The sequence below is a fragment of the Caloenas nicobarica genome, chromosome 7 (assembly GCF_036013445.1).
Source record: "Caloenas nicobarica isolate bCalNic1 chromosome 7, bCalNic1.hap1, whole genome shotgun sequence".
Classification (NCBI taxonomy): Eukaryota; Metazoa; Chordata; class Aves; order Columbiformes; family Columbidae; genus Caloenas; species Caloenas nicobarica.
Window position 1 is genome coordinate 30295499 of NC_088251.1, and position 18910 is coordinate 30314408.

An 18910-nucleotide genomic window follows, 5' to 3' on the forward strand; every position below is an offset into this window, starting at 1 on the left:
TGTGGAAACAAAGGAACAAGTTTCTACCCTTTTCTGAATAACAGGGAACCACTGAAAGGGAGACTGAAAGATGGTCATATTGTCATGTTGCCAGGAGCAAGACAACAGTTTCTCTTGGAGTATTTTGATTCCCTGCAGTTTAGAGAGAGAGGGATTTAATTATAGAGAGATCTGAACTAAAGCTCTTAATGCAGATATCTCTATGAAGATGGTGCCAAATCAGGACTTTGCCATCTGCACCTGTCTTCAGAAATAGGATGGTAATACATGAGCAATGGTAGAAGAGCAAGACCTTGAATGTGATTGTAGCAAAGCAGAATTCTTGTATTATCTCACATGCCATGAGGAGTCCCACTGATTAAAAAGGTCATATGGATAAGGTATATAATATATATTATTATATTGAAAAATAATAGCTGCTTTTCTAGGCTTAAGTGTGGTCTTAATGGGATATGACTGGAGTTAGAGATGAGCATCACAGAATGAGAGAAAAGTTTAGTATGTATTGGTATGATGTAAGAGTCAAGTTAGACAAATTGAGTCAGAAGATGCTCAAAATATATTAACTTGTGTTATTTCTGTCACCATCATGACAGAAAGAACATGGAGAAGGTAAATGCAAAAAACCTGACAATAGATGGAGAAGAGAGCAGTGTCTCATGAAACTCTGTAATGGAAATAACAGTTCAAGATGTAAAATGTCAAGCAGATGTGGAAATGGGACTTCCTGAAAACAGACTTCAAAAATATAGGTTAGGAGAGAGACTTCACCGAAACAACAAAAAACTGGATTGATCAATAATTTGAGAAACTTCAATGAAATCCAAGTATAAGCTTGAGCGACGGTTTGTTGACGGAGGTGAACATTGATACTAACATTGATGAACGACTACTACGACATAGTTTAGTCTGCTTAAATAGATGAATGCAGATTTATTCTTTAGGTATGGTGATGTTCATGTTTTCATCATGTAAACATGCCCGTTTCTTACTGTATGGTTTGTAGGATGTTGGTGTTCTCTTAAAATGCAGCCTGATGATGATGAAGGCATTCAGCACAGTTAAACTAATAACTATTGCTATTCATATAGCAGTGAAACCTGAAGGCAGGATTGCTGGAACATTGTGTTGTTTTATCTGGGGAACAAATACTTAAAAAAACATTCTCTCTTGAAACTTACTTATGTAAATATATCTACAGGATAAATAAATATGAAAGCATCTTAGTTATAGCAATATGAAATTGTTATAATTACAACTATAGAAACTGAAGATCACTGAAGATGTCTGGTTGTTTTGATTCCCCTTTCCCTTATGTTCGTAGGCTGACATGAACCAAGGCACTTCAAATGTCTTTATTTCAGTTTTAACGAAATCAAGATGAGGCTTATGAAATTGATGTACAAAAATTGCAGGGTCTTTTGCGTGCTTATGATGCAGCAACTGACACACAGAATTAGGGATTTACTCAGATGCAAAGTCAGGGATGCTTGATTGTTGCTTAGAATCCATAGTTAGTACGAAGTAAAACAGAAAATTACACATTTTCTCATGTCACAAGTTTTGTATGCAAGAAAACACAGGCATGTGAGGGCAAATCCTAAAAACAAATGTCACCAGAGTTTTCTTCTGGGATTGTATAATCCTTGAACATTCTCTTGCTAAATAATTTCAAGATTTCTCGAGAGTTAATAAGTTCTTTAATGAATTGGTGTCTGTTATGTAGTTGTTCCAGATTGTGTTACTCTTGTAGAAAGTAATACTTGCCTTCTTTATATGCTAAAACCTTATTCTCACCTTTCAGTGTAATAAGTATGGAGAGGCTGAATTTCTCGGAATCCATTGTATTTTTATATAGCGAAAGTCTTCTATTAGAAATATGACGTTCTGTTTCACATTCTGTAATTTGACTAAAGAAAGCAATTCAGAAAATATGAAACCTGTTTTCCTTAGTCATTCCGGTTTTTTATTGCCTGCTGCACTATCTCAAAACAGAAAGCCAAGAGGAGATAACGCTTACTGTAGCGTATGCTTTCAGGCAGAACATAATCAATTGACAAAATATCAGAATGTAGAAATGTATTGACTAATTCTTCATTTTAACCCATTGGCACAAACTACAAAACATTGGGAAAATGCCTCAACCAAAACATTCTTTGCTGAGATATTTCAGCTGTGTTCTTCAATGGGCTGTGCTGGGAGATAAGGGGTCCCCTTTGCTGTGGCCTGTTTTATCCCGGCCTTTTTACTACTAATAAGTGAGCAGCTTTTGATTAGCGTCAACTACTACATAAAGTTATCTCTTGTTATACAACTGGCGATCAGCTCTATATTCCACAAATAAGTGACTCTCTGAATGCAGCCTGCCATCAGAAAGGGCATTATTTTTTCTCTCCTGTCTGCTTTGCAAGTAAATTGTTCCTTCTACAGACCCGTGTGTCTTGCTTCTCTCTCCCTCGGTGACAGCAAAGCTCGCTGGTTGGTGATCTCTGCAGGGGTTTATAGCTCAGCTCTGCTGTTCTCTCCCTCTGTTCCCACTTCTCTGTTCCCTCCCCTACTGTGACTAAATAAATTACCTGTATGACATGTTCAGTTTTCTCTGGCAAGAAGCCTGGGAAATCAAATCTGTTCCCGAACCTGGGTCTCCCATTTGGCAAATGTAATGCCTCCCTGCTGTTAAATCAGGTCAGCTCTCAGGAAAAACAAAGAACAATTTCATATAGCTATAATCAACACAGAGTAAATTTAGATAATGCAGCTGACATATGTTTATTGTAAAGACCGTCAAGGAAATAATTTTAAAAGCACTTCATCTCTGTCTGTTGCATTAGGATACGTGTTGAATGTTCTACGCGTACAAAAGATCTAACATTTCTTTCTGCTATCTCATATCAAAGTGAAATATATTTTATGTCTGGTCTATGAAGATATTTGGTGGAATGGTTCATTGGTTGCATTAGAAGCAGTTTTATGTATTTAATTACTGTGCCTTTATGTAATTAGTATTAATTAACAATTAACTGTTAATTACTATTAATTATGCATAACCCTTTGACTTTTTGGTCTCTGAAAGTGGATATATACTTTTGTGTTTAAAGGAGGAAAAGTAAATCCTTTTAATACATTATGTTCATTTTTCTACCTTCCAACTCAATCTGTTTCCACGGGAGATCAGAGATGGCGGGTCAGCGCTAGGGTGGCAGCAAGTCTCCCCCGTGTCACCAGACCCGACGCGTGCCCCAGCAGCAGGGCCCCGTGCAGGCAGCCACCTTATGCCAGGGAATACACCATCAGCCTCCCCTCTCCTGCTGGAAGCTGAATTTCCTGCTCAGCTACTCTGCGTGTCCCGGAGGGGCTCTGGATTACACCCCAGAGGCTCTTTTGTTTATCCACTTTTAGCTAACTCATGCAGACTGCAGCTGGACTGTGGAGCATCACTGGCCACTTCCTGTGGGAGGCTTTATGATGCTGGGCCTCTGTCCTGGGGAAGCAGAGCGACTGGTTTCCCTTGGGCAGGCTGTGCTTGTGCAGGTGGTTGCTAGGGGACTGAAACTGCCAGCGACACCCTGAGCTCTCCCTCAGCCCTCTTCAAAGGCCGAGACAATTAGGAGGTGCCACATGCCCCTGGGGGACCCTCAGGGCTGATGCAGCACTTCTGTGCTGAGCTCCCAGGGGCCGACTTTGCTGCCCCTTGTTCAAGAGGGTTGGTAAAAACAGGCATTCATGGCTTGGCTGCTTTACAGGCTTACAGTGTCTTACCACCACCACCGACTGAATAGCTCCTGAGTTATGGCTGGGGGCCTTGGCTGGAAACACTTTCTGACTCCAACTGAGTATCAGGTTGTATTACCTGGAGGAGCCCTGGGAGATCAACCCGTGTGAGGTTAACAGTTGGACTTGATGATCTCAAAGGTATTTTCCAACCAAAACTATTCCTGAGCAGCAGAGCAAGGCTGCACAGGGCTCTGCCCAGGGCTGCCCAACCTGCATGGCCTGTGTTTCAAACTCATCTAACACTTCATTCTCAAAAACGGATAGACTCGAAGGTATATGCAGTCTTTTAAAATGGTACATACTTTTCCAGATCTTTTTAAAGACAGCTACTGTTATTAATAATTGTTTAGTCATTTGTGGGTTGTCTTTGTTCTAACGAGTGTCTTTGTTGTTTCTTCATTGCTCTGAGACATACAGTGAATATTTTTTCATCAATTCAAAAATGCTTCAAAACTCTGTTCTGTAAGACACATCCTTGAAACTGAAATTGCTCTTTATTGTCCAAAGTCTTCATCCAATGTTCACAAAAAAGACTAAGAGGTAAAAGCAGTGAAGTGTCTTTTAAAAGATGGGAGTTAAGCTCCTGCTTCCACCAGGAACGACCTGAAGCAAGGGCCGTAATCTCCATTTGCATCGGTTCCTGTTTGAAGCAATGACAGTAATAATGTTATCTGTCCTCAACTTTGTCTTATCGGTACAGATTGCAGATACTGTCTCCTACTGTAATGCTACGCGACCTATCTCTGAAAAGCTCCAGCTGATACTGTAATTGAATTCATTTCAGCTCTGTGTTAATGGCAAGGGTAAAGCCTGTCTTGTTCCCTTATTAGCATCCAGGTCGATCGAAGGACTTGCTGGGCTTGTTCTAACCCTGCTTTATTTCTTGTCTTCTCCAGCCTGTGACTTGATGACCTTGGGGATCTTGGCCTTAGTGACATCCACTGGCTGTGCCTCGGCCAACGCCCTGCAGTCCCTGACAGATGCCATGCACATCCCGCACCTCTTTGTACAGCGCAACACGGGGGGCTCCCCGCGCACCGCCTGCCACCTGAACCCCAGCCTGGAGGAGGAGGAATACACGCTGGCCGCCCGCCCACCCGTCCGCCTCAACGATGTGATGCTGAAACTGGTCACTGAGCTGCGGTGGCAGAAATTCATAGTGTTTTATGACAGCGATTATGGTAAGTGAGGAATTTCAGGCACTATTAAATTGATTTCTTTTTAACTGGGAAATGGAGAGGAAAATATAAAGGGAGGGGTGGAATATAACTTGCTGGGTTCTTCATTGACGAAGGGGAAAGTGTTTCAAGTGGATGCGGGTCTTTGCTTTGAAGGAAAGGTTGCTGTGAATACTAGTTCTCAGACAAGCAGCAAAATTGCTTAGCAACACCAACCAAGACAGCCGAAGTTTGAATCATCTCACACTTTTTCAGTAAAATATTAATAAAGTGTTGACATTGATTGGCAGAGGTCACATAGCTGTGCAAGCAAGTTCAACATGGCCTCTACCCATTCCCAGAAAACACTTTCTATCAAAGCTGAGTACTGTTCTCTTTAAAAATTAATTTTCACAATAACTATTACCATTTCTTTTTTCACATGCTTCCTCACACTATTCTGCATTTGGACTAAATTTCTCAGTGATATACTTTCTGGCATTAAACCAAATGGTAGAGTTAGCATTTTTACTACATCTGATGCCTCTCCTTCAGCAAAAATCTTTACTTTGAGCTGAAACCTGAGGAAAAGGAGTCTTTGCCCAAGCAAATTTAGTACCTTATGATGGGTGTAAAGAGGCAAGGAAAAAATAAATCTCTCATTGTGCCAAGCTCTCAGAGTGAAAGGGAACTGTGTGCATAACTTTTTTTTTTTTAATATAGTTCCGCGTCTCCTCTGCTCAATTGATAAGAATATTGTTCCATATGTTTAACTCGTGGTATTTTCAGCATTCTCATAATGGGGAAAATAAATTTTCTGTGGTATGCTTTAAAACTCTGAAAACACTTTACATTTAAAATGTGATGCATATACTTCTGGTGTGCTGAGTTACTGTGAAGAGAATACAAAGAAAATAAGGTTAAATTGCAGTGGGAAAAATAATCTTATGTGAATCTGTACATATAGTTTAGATTTTATAACTATACTTTCACAATTGCAAAATAGATCTTTATTTGAATTCTCCCTATATAACGACATATTTTTCAATGGTGAATCAGAGAGAAATAACATCTTTGGCTTTGAAATTGAGCTACTTTTGGTTTAAAAAAACCCAACCAAACAAAGAAACCCCTACCAACCAACCAAACAAAACCCCCAAAACCCCACAACAATTCATAAAGGCTATGCAAAGAGTCCAGAACTTGAATGAGTTCTGAAAGACTTGTTCTCACCTGTTAGAGGTGTCACTTGCTGTTTCTTCAACAGGCAGATTGAAGATAATGAGGGTGATTTTTGGTGGGAAATCAATCAAGGCTCCTAACATCCTATTAATTCTATAGAATTATTTTAATCATGAGGAGACTACCGTGGGACTTGTAGAGTTAATCTGTGGACTCAAAAATCTAGCAACCCAGCAAATAAATGGATATGTAATATATAATTACTGTCCTGGGTAACACCTGATCAGTGAATGTTTTGAAAGCAAAAACCACAATGTACGTGGAAGGTGTTCTTTTGGTGGCCTTCTGGTAGTTATGAAAACGTCACTATATAGCAGAGAATTTGGCTTAAAAAGATAAAATTTTTCTAACAGTTATTTCCAAGAATGGGAAAGAAAAATCTTGAAAGTATGTCTTACAAACACCCTTTTCTAGTTACAGTTGTTTCTCTCCTGCTGATTTGTAGCTTTAACCTTCCAAAACTGCTTGAGTCAGGTATCTTCCAAGGGTGCAGTTCCAACCCCTGGGAATCCTGGCCCTGGTAACACCATAAATGCTCTATGTACAAACTGCTGTCACCCATTTTCTCTGGTAGCAAACCTAGTTACTGAACTCTACTGTCACTTATTTCAGTAGTAGGTCCATGTTTCTTTGCCTCTCTCTGCAAAGGGTTAACATCTCAGTACCAGGTCCTGAAATGCTTAATTCACATACTCTGTAAATTCAGTTACAATCAAATTTATCTTTTCCATTTATCACAGACTGACCTTCAGTCTGTACCAGTAAGATAGGCACTAAAAGGGGATGGAAAATTGCCACAGGCATTCCGTTCCTTCCAGTGGAGAGTGTGCTGCATACTGCAGCTGCCCAAGTGCTGTTGCCTCTCCTCTTCCTCTCAGATATGACAACCATCTTCTTCTAATTCCACTAGAAGCCAACTGAGCCTTGCCAGCTCCAGGCAGGCATCTGTGAATGATAAATAACCTCGTTGCCAGGATGTTCCACGCTGAGCTCCGGAGCAGCAGCCCAGCTCCCCGGGCATGGCCATTGCCCTTCCCAGTTGGCTTCGGCACAGCCCTGCCCACCCATCTCCAGCAACGCCTCCCTGGCCAGTGTGCAGGGCTGACTGCTGGCCACGAGGAAGGAGGTCACTTGAAGAACACATCTTTATGATTACAGAGAGTTTCCAGCACCGCGCTTTTGTGGTTCGCTCTAATAAATGGTTCTTCTCTACCTGCTCTCTGGAAGTTATACTGTTCCCTCGAGTAATGTTTTAATTTGTCCATCTGCTGATTGCTAAAAACCTGCCAATCCCTTGGCATTCTCCTTGTGGAAACTGTCAGGTTTTCTAAAGATGAAATAACACTGCACAACTTAAAGAAGTCCTGTGTTTATAGTAATGCTGTGCTGTACTGGAGCAGAAAATTATTTGCCTCATGAACTACTTGTCCCTTATCAGATGTACATTTTGAATTATAATTTCTGCACTGGCTAAATTAAGGAAAAGTAACAGATTTGGCAATTAGAAATAAAGAGTAGTCACTGAATAGCCTAGGAAGCTTAATATTGTTGTGCTTATGATAAAATATGCCTTGTTTTACACTGAAGCTACAGGGAGAAACCTGTCTGTACAACTTCAGTGAAAGAATATGGTCCTTTCCAGTAAAATGCCTTAAATTCTGTAACAAGAAATGAAGAGATTTCACAGGAAAAATGCAGAAGTTTTAAAGAAAAAGATTGCTAAATGGAAATGGTAGAAGCAGGTTACGAACTGTGGCATTCCACCTAAACTGAAACCAGCTTTTAGATTTTTTTTCACTTGAGGCGAAAAATGGATAATATCAAGAAAGGGGTAATAGCTTCATTCTGGAGAAGTGACTTTTCAAAGACCTCAGACTTCGATAGTTGCAGCATTCAAACTCTTCTCGATACACTGCTCTCCTGAGCAGTACCCATGGGGGAGAGGCCAGTTGATACATATCCATAGAGTTCTCCTATGTTTGAATAAGGAAAGATAAGGGTTTGTATGGATACTACATCTTCATGACTCAGCCCTTGTTTTTCTACTTTTCTCATTAATGGTTTATGCATAATTTCAGAAGATGCAGGGAAATCTACTCCCCACTGATCTCAGTGGGAGCTGTCTGCTGATGAGACTGCTGCCTGATATGAACATGATGGCTAGGCACTATAGCAAGTCAGTCATAGCTAAAACAAGACAAGTTTCCTCTCTTCGTGATGAGCTGTAGAGCTGTTGGAGCTCAAGGCCAGAATGAGACAGTCTGAGCCCTGTCTCTGTCCCTGCTATTCTCTGCCATGTCATCTTGAGAAGGCTTTCTAGCCCTGTATGCTTCCCTTGCCCATCTGTGAAATGGAAAGAAAAACCTTTTCTCCCAGTGTGACTGAACCAGTGTTTGAAATTTCTTTAGAAATTCTTTAGGCAGCAGAATTAAGTGGCACATTCAGGAATAAGGCAATTCCAGTAAGAGCTCAAGGGACTAGGGTCATGTTAAATGCATTATTCTACTTTAAATGTCTTTATGAAAATGCCATGCCAAAGCATGGCACTTGACATTAATTTTCTGGGGGAAAAAAGTGAATTGACCCTAAGTTTGTCAACAACTCTCTGAAGGTGCTCTGTGGAATTAAGTCTACTCACCTGTCAAAGAACTTGCAACAGAAGTCAGATCTGTTGTGTCATTCTAAAAAGCTTCGGCTGTGCTAATGTGTTTTGAATCGCTTTTGCCTCTACAGGAGCATCTTTTGTGCCTCTACATACATTGCATCAGTGTGTAAAGGCCTGCTGGGAAGTTTAATGTTTTATTTTGCTGACCTCCTGGATGCAGAAGCATCAGTAATCAAAATTTCTGACACAAAAATTGGTAGTGAGACAAGTTTTGTAAAGAATCTTACCAAGCTCTAAAATGACTAGAAGTTAAAATCAGTGGGTACTGCCCACAGATAAGGTTGGGTAGTAAACAGTTGAAAGTTTGCTTCTAGGGTGAGCAAATAAATAGCTGTATGGTTAGAGGAAGGATTTGAGAAGGATTTTGGAAACTGGATGTAAAAATGAAAACAATGAGGAATACCAAGTCATATTTCTGAAGAGGAATGTAATAGCTGTGTTTTCACTAGATTATTTTTACTGTTGAAAAATACTTTGTCGCTGTGGTTATATCCAGTCTCTCTGCTTTCCTTCTTATATGTACACATACCCATATTACAAAAGGTAAGACAAACAAGATTTCATTATGATTCTGTTTTGCCAATGAAAATTGTATTAGATCTGTGAAAGTGAGCTGCTATTTTTTTATTCTTAATTTCTGGTGTCAATAATTGTGTGTTATCTGGTTAAAAAAAAAGTTGTACAAAAGCTTTAAGGAATAAACTTCTGAAGAATTTTAGACCTTTCTGATCTATTTATGGAACCTTGCTCTTGCAGGGAAAAAACTCCAAACCTAAACCCTCACTGTATTGAATTATAAGTTGTTTTCAATTTTATTTTAAAAATTATTATTATTAGAGATATAGTTTATTTTGGTTATGATAATTGATACCACATTAATTTTGAATGCTTCCTTATGAATCTTGCTATGTAGAAATAACTTGGTTTTCAATGCAGTGAGTTTCTTGGGAAATTTTGTTCCTTACAGCAATTACATGGTGATTTTTATTTCCAAGTCGTAACTGTCAAGGGCCTCACTTTGGATTGGAAGTAACAGGAATTATGATATCAATAGTTTTACAACTAGCTATTGATCCTGGAATGGTCTCTTCGTTTTAAAGGACCCTTTGTGCAGGCCACTACTCTTGCAATTATTTAATTTACAAAGTAACGAAAATTGAGAAATGCATGGTTTCACTTGATCCATGTGTAACTCTGCAAATCAGTTGTGATATGAAGCATTGGCTGTCACAATGAAAGCAGAGTAGAACATTTGCACATAAAGCACTGTTGTCTTTCCTGCTTTATTTTGTCTTTAAGATTTCTTCTGTTCTTGTCAGTATAACATAAGTTATCTTCTGCTTTCTGAATCATCATTTCAGCTGTCAGACAACCACTTCTGTATCACTAGGGCTGCCATATTTCTTGACAGGCTTTTCCAGTGAACATACCTTGTTTAATGCAAATACAGGGAATCTGGCACTTGAGAAACGTTGAACCAACCGCACATGTGTTGGTATGTGCCTGTTCAGCAAATCTGACACTACCAGAAAGTGTCAGATGACTTCTGCCTGTACTGGTGTGGTTGAGTTTGTTTGTATTATTAAAAATACCTGGGTTTTTCAGTTGGTTGGAGCATCCCTGCTGGAACTCTTGCAGAGAAGCTTGAATTGGGATTGCTGTGTTTGAAGAGTAAAATGCATAGAAATTAAGCAGACAGCCACAGAGAAATGTGACACCTTTATGGTCATCAATCTGCAACAGGAATGGCTTAGGGAGAGAGTCCTTGGACATGTCTATCACTGGTGCTGCTGTATAAGATGATAAAGGGAGAAATAGACTGGGCCTAAGCACCTTTTCATCCAACAAGGAACAGAATCCTCCGAGTGTTTATTCTACACAAATTCTGCACTACCTAGTTATTAATGCATAACCAGGAATACAGGATGTCTGGACTCCAGACAAATGTGAAATCTTCCATTTCTACCTCGAAAAAATGAAGACTTTCCTGTTAAAAGAGTGTGTCTCATAACATAAAGTATAATCAGCATTGCTGCTGCAGAGAATGTCAGGAAATAAAGAATTCAACCAAGTTCTCCAAGTCCTGCAGGGAGTTTTGTGATGCCATGGGGTAGATGAAAAAAAAAGTCGACCTTTTGACTTTTACATTGAATTTGGTCTAGAAGCTGTTGAAGAAACGCCATTGTACGTTCCCATATTTATCCTTGAATCACTTTTCTGACTGTAGCAGCACTTAAAGTAATTGGCCTACTTAAATTAAGCATGGATTTTTGTCATTTTTGATAGTATTTTTTTATTTAGTAATGCACTGCAGTATATAAGGCTAAATGTAATTAAAGAAAGTCAATTTCACTTCAAATTATTACTTATAAATTTATTTTAGTACTTTGATTTTTGAAGTATATGAGTAAGTGTGCTAATAGCAGAAGTAAGACGTCCCTGTTCCTACCCCTCCCCACAGTTTCTATGGGAGCAGCTGACAGAGGTTGTTTCCCATAAAAGCTATTCACTAAATACCTTCAGGACAATGCCTCATATACAAATGATCTTAAAGTTATGGTAAAGCCTTTATTCTGAATGAATGCTATCATAACCTACCTGCAAGTTCAGTGGTAGTAGAAGCCAGTCAGAGACCTTTGGACAAACAGTTTGAGCAGTTTCAAGCAACTTGTCTTGCTCATAGATTCAAGGCAAGTTAAGGAAATAATTTCATCCTTTCAAAATATAAGTTCTTTTGAAAAATTCAAAATGTTGTGGAATGACACTCAAAATGGAAGGCTTGTGCTCTTTATGCAAAATAGTTATTCTTAAAATCAGTTTGTGTTTTAAAAGACTTCAGAAGTATAAATCTGGAGGGATGTTCATGAAAAAAATTAAATGAAAGGCTTTATTAGAAGCAGTTTTCCACCAGTTTTTCAACTCAGTCATCTGGTCAGAAGTTGTTATTAATCTAGTCCTGAAAGCAATCATTGTGCATTCTTTACTGTGTCTTTTTCTGCCTATTGTAACAGTTTAACAAACAGTCTCCAGGCTCAACTTTACAGGAACGGGTGGCTATTGGTGACTCTATTTTTTCCCCTTTATATTCTGAAACAGAGAAATGTTTCATAATACAGCACATACTGTCTAAAGAAAGTGCAAAGTTCAGCAGCCTGGAACCAGAGGGTGCAAATTAATTCATTTTGAACAGAGAGGTCTTTGAAAATTGTAGATGTCATGTGCAGAAGGTCTTAAGTTCTTGGACTTTTTTTGCCTGACTGATGGTTGTTTGAATCTCTTGGCTTTTCAAGCCATGGCATAAAGCTAAACTACTTGTTTGGGCATGTGAAAATGAGAAGGAGAAATATGAAGATGATTTGGTGTGCTTGAGCAAGGAGTCTGAAGAACAAGTTCTAGAAGGGAGTCTCTTTAGTTCACATTTCTTAGAGAGTGAATGTTTATACATCCATTTAGAAATTGTTTGATAAATGCATAAGTGGAAATGGAACAGCAGAAAGTTAGAAGTCTGTCCTGGAGGATATATGTAGGGCTTCAGACAGTAACACCATCATTCTGAGAAAATATGTTCGGATATCTCAATATGCAATGGACTTGGGTGAATAAGTTCCCATTCTCTGTTGTCTTTCATGGAATGGGGTAGGGGAGAGGGAGACAATTAATATACATATACACACACACACATACGTATATATTTATGGAATTCAAGGAAAGCGGTAAAGGAGTGTGTGTATATTCACATATGTGTGTATATGCTTATGTGTAAATGTATAGATAAGTCCATACATGGAATCAAGGAAACATTTATACAGGTCCCTCCTGGTAATCTTTCTGATGCCAACTCTGGGCAGGACAACTTTGTCTTCCCTCTTGGTTGGAAAGGGTTTATTTTTTATTTTACCCAATTAAGGGTTGGTGTGGCTTCCCATCACTGCTGTGTGTCTTCCTTTTTGAGACAGAAATCACATTCCTTTTCCTTCTCACAATACTTGTATTTAGATACTGTGTTTTACTACTTTATTTTTCTTATGGCTAAGTTTTTTATGGGTTTGCTGGCTTTTTTCAGCACCCTTTCCATAGGCTGGGGCTACCACTTTGGCCAAGACTATTCCTTTTCTCTGCTGATTGATGATAAATGGTGAATGAATGTACTCTGAAGGATTCTTTTTGTTTCTCCTCTGCTTGTAAAGCACGCTGACTGAGTACATTAGAGAAGAGATAACATTATTTTTCATTGTCTTCATAGAAGGGATTAATCTTGAGGACCACAATAAATGTAAAACTCCTGAAATCTTTTTAGAGGAAAAGTATAGTAAGGAATGGGATTTTTATAGAGCCCTGGGGGTCAAAATGGTTTTCTACATATTGTGTGGCTATCAACAAATGTATACTATTACTCCTGCACAATATTCATATGCTTGCGATATGTTCATATATCTGTAAAGTGGTAGACTACTGCATTTGTGTATATGTATCACAACAGAGTTATTAGACTGAACCAGCCTTTTGTTCAGTATCTGGGAACTGGAAAGACCTGATGATCTGATCCATGCAATCCAAGATTGCATTCAAATGTAAAGTCCCCCCTTTTTTTTTTTTTTTTTTCTGAAAATACAAGTTAAGACTGTAAATAGTCTGTACTGCAGTTGACCTTTGTGGAATATGAAATAAATATAATTCATACTCTGAATTAAAACAAACACAATGGCCATTCTCCTCGCTGTCATGAAAGTGCAAGATAATATTATCTTTTGTAACAGAAATCAGGACAGAAAGATACTTAGCTGAAAAAAAAGAGACAATGATCAAGAAGTGTAAGCAAAGCTTGATTGATTTTCAGGTGGAGGTGAATGCAAACAAAGATAAGTTATACAGGCTGCCAAGGAGGTTATTTAATCAAGAAATGGTAGAAAATGAAGAAATGTGAATTCATGTCAGTAAAACACTGTTGAGATTTGTACTGTACAAGTTTCCATCTTCATGCTTCCTCTCCTCGGGGCACAGCTGATGTGAAACTGTGGAGACTCTCTCATCAATGTGGATCTCAAAGCACTTGGACTTGTTTGGGCTCAGAGCAGAACCCCAGGTTGTACACTTAGTCAATGCTGGAGTCATCTTTACCTTTATGACTTTACATTATCCATTTAGTGAAGTTCTTTTATCATAGCATTTGATCAATTTACAGTTTAAAGCATCATCCTGCAAGATAAGGTAGCTGTACTTGTTCCATTATATAAAAATTGCACAGACATGGGGAGTGTTGTGCTGCTAAGATATTTCTGTGACTATAAGCTAGGCATCTTGCTTTGATTTCAAAAAGGTTCTGAAACTTGTTTTTAATGTCTAGCCAGCTGTCCACAGCTACTCAAGGTTCCCTTCCCAGCCAGAGCTGTGCAAAGGTGGCAGAGTTTTGCTCTTCCTTGCATTGTGCTGTGCAGGCCTTCTGTGCCTTCTGCAGTTACGTTCTGGTGTATTTAATGTTTAGATTTGCTGCTTTGGGAGTTATTTTGAAAATTATTTCAATCATTTTAGAAGCAAATGCATCATTAGACTGCGAAAAATTAAATAAAAGGTAGGGGGGAAAAGGCTTTGCCATTTGGATTATTCAGAGTCAGAGCCCATTAGGAATGTAATCTGGATGTCTGAGTTCCGTTGGAGAGTGATTTAATATTCATCATATTATTATAGCATTTGTTTAAATGGAAATAATGCATTTTGTTTTGTGTACAAATTGAGTAAATAGGATTAGTCTCATTACTGGGGAACATTGAGTCCTACAGAGATCCTTTTTAATACTGGTTATTTTGTATTTTCATCTCCTGCTTTAGTAATCAAGACCCAAATAGGCTGTTTCTAACAAAAACTTACGGGAGAATTGTGGAGGGCTTCAAGGAAGAGGTGAAAATTGAGTGGGGACATCCCTCACAGTAATTTAATTGATGATTCCTTGTGATGGGAGAGCTCTGAATGGAAACACAGCTACTGTAACACTATTTGGAGGCAGTAGTTCAGTTCATCAATTTGGAAAGCCTTATGGGGTCAGGAACTATTGGCAGTCCCCATTTCCCAGCAGCCCATCTCATCTATCAGTAAGAATTGAATCTTTGGCTGGATAAATCTTCAGCTGTTGTGTAGCAGACATGGAAGGGAACTCAGGGTAGCAATTCAGCTCTGCTATTTATTATGGCTGTCTTCAATTTCATTTCCAATGTGATTGTGATTTCCTCTGGTCTGGCTCTGGCCACCATTTGCTTAGATCATCAGCAAAATTTCTTCCTGGCAAAGCACCCATGCAGAGTGAGGAAAATAGAGAAACTATGCCATGGAAGAGTAGTTGTTATGTATTTACCAAAAGACCAAGAAATATTCCATCTCTGAGATATAAAATGCCTTCCTTGCGTAATGGACGATAACCCAGAGATCTCAATTGTCATAATGCAACTCCTCATTGATTTTGAAAGTGGTTTTGATTTGGCCCACTGATATTAATATTTGACATTGCCATTAACGGGAATTAAGATATGTCTTGTCTTCTAAAAGCCATATTACAACATCAAGGGAACTTTGTTAAGAAAGTAATAATCGATTAGCTAGGACCAACTCTACTCTGTAATCACCTTGATCTTCAAATGACAGTCTTTACAGGAAGGAACTGTCTTCATTTTTGTCAGTAGGAATACAAATCCCCCTTGCTGTGGAAGGATAATTAAAGGTCAAATTTTCTGGCATTGTATGCATAAGTCAGCAGAGCCTGAGCACCAACACCGAACTGGATACCCCACCAGACACTTGTGGTGTAATAGAAATCCTGTTGGCTGAAGGATCAGCTGAGTTTTGAGTGAAGATCTTCCCTATTGCTCAGCATTAAGGCTGCTGTGTTCTGATTACCTTGTGTGGAAGTAAATATGAGCTTATCAAATTTTATTAAAAACAAAAAAATAATCTAGACTGCAGATATTTGATTCCAAATGACAGTTCTGGTTCCCAAAGTGCATTTTCTATTTGACAAGGAACATTTGGTGATATACTCTTTCTCTGTTGTACAAAGTAGTACCTGTGGGAGTCTTTGTGGTGGTTTATATCTTTTATTCTCTCCCATCTTGTGCAACCACTTAAGTCTGGACAAGCTGTAATTAAGTGAAACAATATATTACAGTATTAAAACAGGAATAACAAGAGCAGCCTTGCAGTGGGAAGGGTGGGAGGCATAAAAAGACAGACATGTTACGTGTTGGATTATTGGCCAATTAGTGGGGTTGACTGAGTACTAATGGCAGATGTATTTAAGTTTTATTTCTCTTAGATCTTACTTACACCATTAGAAAATAACAAAATTGCAAATCATGGTAGCAGAAGAGGTTACAACCCCTGAGAGGTGTGAGTTTGACAAGTGCAGCCACAGTCGCAGAAACATGGACTGGCTGTGGAAAGGAGTGACATTGGTGTGATGGCAGTAATGTCACTAGGGGATGGAAGTGGTTTGTGGTGGAATCTTGGACCGTCCTCTTCCTATTTGGATTACTGTAATTTAGCCAGTTTACTTTGGATCTGGTTTAGTAACTTCTGCTGTGGAACAGTGACAGAAAATTAGCTAATTAACAATAATAGAAATCTTGAATGTTTTTTGGTTATGTCAAAGAACAATAAGACATTTTGGTCCTCTTCAGACAATTTAATCAGAAAATGATTTGATGGCTTATAACATGATGTGATTGAAAAAAATTCTTATTAGACTTGTGTGGCAAGAGAGAAAACTGTGAAGTTAACAGTGATGTTTGCTTCCTTTTATGGGCTTAGCTTATGTAGTGAAGGTGATGGAAAGGTTTACTTTCACTAACTCAGCAACTTCATTGCAGTACATTAAAAAAAAATACAGTGTAAAAAATTAACTAAAAGCTTCATTTTTAGGGGGGAGAAGTGGGGGAGGTTTGTTTTGTACTGAGATGTATTTTCTTGTTTAAGTTAAAGAATCTGGATTGAGTTTATTTAAATAATAAAGAATAAACCTGAAAACTTTATTACCTTCTTTTTCTCTAATTATGCAAGAACTGATGAACCTGTGTAACTTTAAATGAGTGAATACTTTCCTTACAATTTGGATATAAATGCGTAATCACAGGTAGAGAATTGGAGAATTAGTAGCCTATCTAAAATACTCAGAATTACTCCTGAGATCAAATCCTACCACAGAAAGGTCTGCCTGATGTGAGGAAACACCTGCATGAGGCACTTATAAGCAATGGCTTGATACCATCCATGCCAGGAGACATCATCTTCTATCCTGCAAAATATGTGCATGTGCCAAGTGCTCTATCTTTAGACTGAATAGGGGGACTGTAAAGGCTAATTATAGCCCCAAATTGAAACACATATAGCTGTTTGCAGAATGGGCTCTCTACATGTATGCAAGGACTGAATTGTTCAGTTTGTGTTGAATTTTGATTCCTGAAAAAATATGGCATCTGCGATTATGTTCTGTAGGTCTGAGATTGTCAGTTTGCTTGTGTTCTGAATAACATTGATCTTGTTGACCAATATCAAATCAGTCTAATGCGACAGAGGCCTCAAGCCTTTTCTATACATTTTGAAAAAAAACCATGGTCGATACCAGAGAGAGCTCCAAATTCCTGCTGTGCAAGAGGTTGCACTCTGAACTCATTTGCAAGCTATTAGACAGCAAAGAATCAACCCAGCAGCCACAGGTGCTCAGTTAGGTTCGACATCAGGGAATCCCAAAAGAAAAGGGTCTTATAGAAGGCTCAAGGATACTGAAAGCTTTAGTCAGACATTGCTAAATGTGAGGTAATCCAAATGTCAGATACAAAGTCACAGGGCTCACAACTGCTGTTGCTCAGGAACGGGTTTGTTTCTAACATTCTGTTGTTTAATCCCTTTTGTGCGTTAATTAACCTCTGTTTTTGTCTTCTTCAGCTGATGTCAGGAAGACGTTATAGTAAAACTTTGTAGTAAAACCAAACAAATTACAGACCTTTCCCAGGTAGAAGGGCTGGCAGTGCCACCTGAGGGAAAGGAAAATCCTTACAAAACTAATAATCATCTGGGGCAGGGGGAGTATTTGAGCAGCTCTGCAGGAGAGCAGTGCATTTTTTTGCAGGTTTTTAATATTAATGTAGGAAGAAAGATTACCCTTGCTATCCAGCAAAACAGTAGCTAATTAGATCTTTGTTTCTTAATAATGATGAAAGCTTAAGTTTTAGACCATCAGGAGAACCATCTGGGGATTCTGAATGATTATTTAGAAAACAAAAAGCCTAGTTGAATTTCCTCTTATTTGTGGTCATTGCTGTTTTTCAAGTATTGATGCAGCACAATCTATAGGGACATTTTTTTTGTCATGGATTTATTAGAAAACTAGGAGGTAAGAATACCTGTGGCTTTTTTGTGTGTGCAAGTGTGAGGGATTTTGGAGATATTTACATCAGTGTGTTCCTGAATGTTCTTATTTACATTACTCACCTAACTGAAAAAAAAAATCCCTTGGTTGAAATGCTGCTATGAGGAATTGATATTGATTTGAGTATTCTCTTTAGCAAAACATGTTAACAAAAATCAGCAGCTAAATGTTTTCTTGCCTTAATAACGATTTAAAGGAGACCTGTGGGGATATATGCAAATAGATTTGTTTTCCCATATGTCTTGGGTGGGAGGATAGCTGCTTTTTATTTAGCCAATTCTTTATGTGCTAAAGAGATGTTTTGTTAGAGGAAAATAGTCTCTTTTTTTTTTTTTTTTTTAAGGAGAAAGGAAAGACTGATAATGATCTGAAAGAAGAATTCAAACGTTTAGTGTTTATTGCTGTTAATTACTGTCGTAATTGTATAGAAATGGCAGTGTGTGATTTTAATTCCTAGTTTATTTATTTGAAACATATAAAAGCATCCACAAACAAGTTTTTAATTAGAAAAATCTCGTGTAGGGTGTAGCCAATTTTTCAGAGACCAGAATCTCCCCACAGTCTGTCGTATAGTGGGGTATCTCTTACAGAACTTGACCTTTTGATATGAAATGTCATACGTTTAAAACAAAATTAAGCCCAAATAGTCCTTAAATTTAA

The 18910-nt window shown here is 38.4% G+C and overlaps 1 protein-coding gene across 1 annotated transcript in view; it reads left to right on the plus strand.

Annotated features, from left to right (window-relative positions):
* Positions 1-18910, plus strand: part of GRID1 (glutamate ionotropic receptor delta type subunit 1) — a 516801-nt gene that overhangs the window by 207537 nt on the left and 290354 nt on the right. The window contains exon 3 of the mRNA XM_065639013.1: positions 4671-4955. Coding sequence (XP_065495085.1) covers positions 4671-4955 — 285 coding nt within the window. The remainder of the gene's footprint in view (positions 1-4670; positions 4956-18910) is intronic.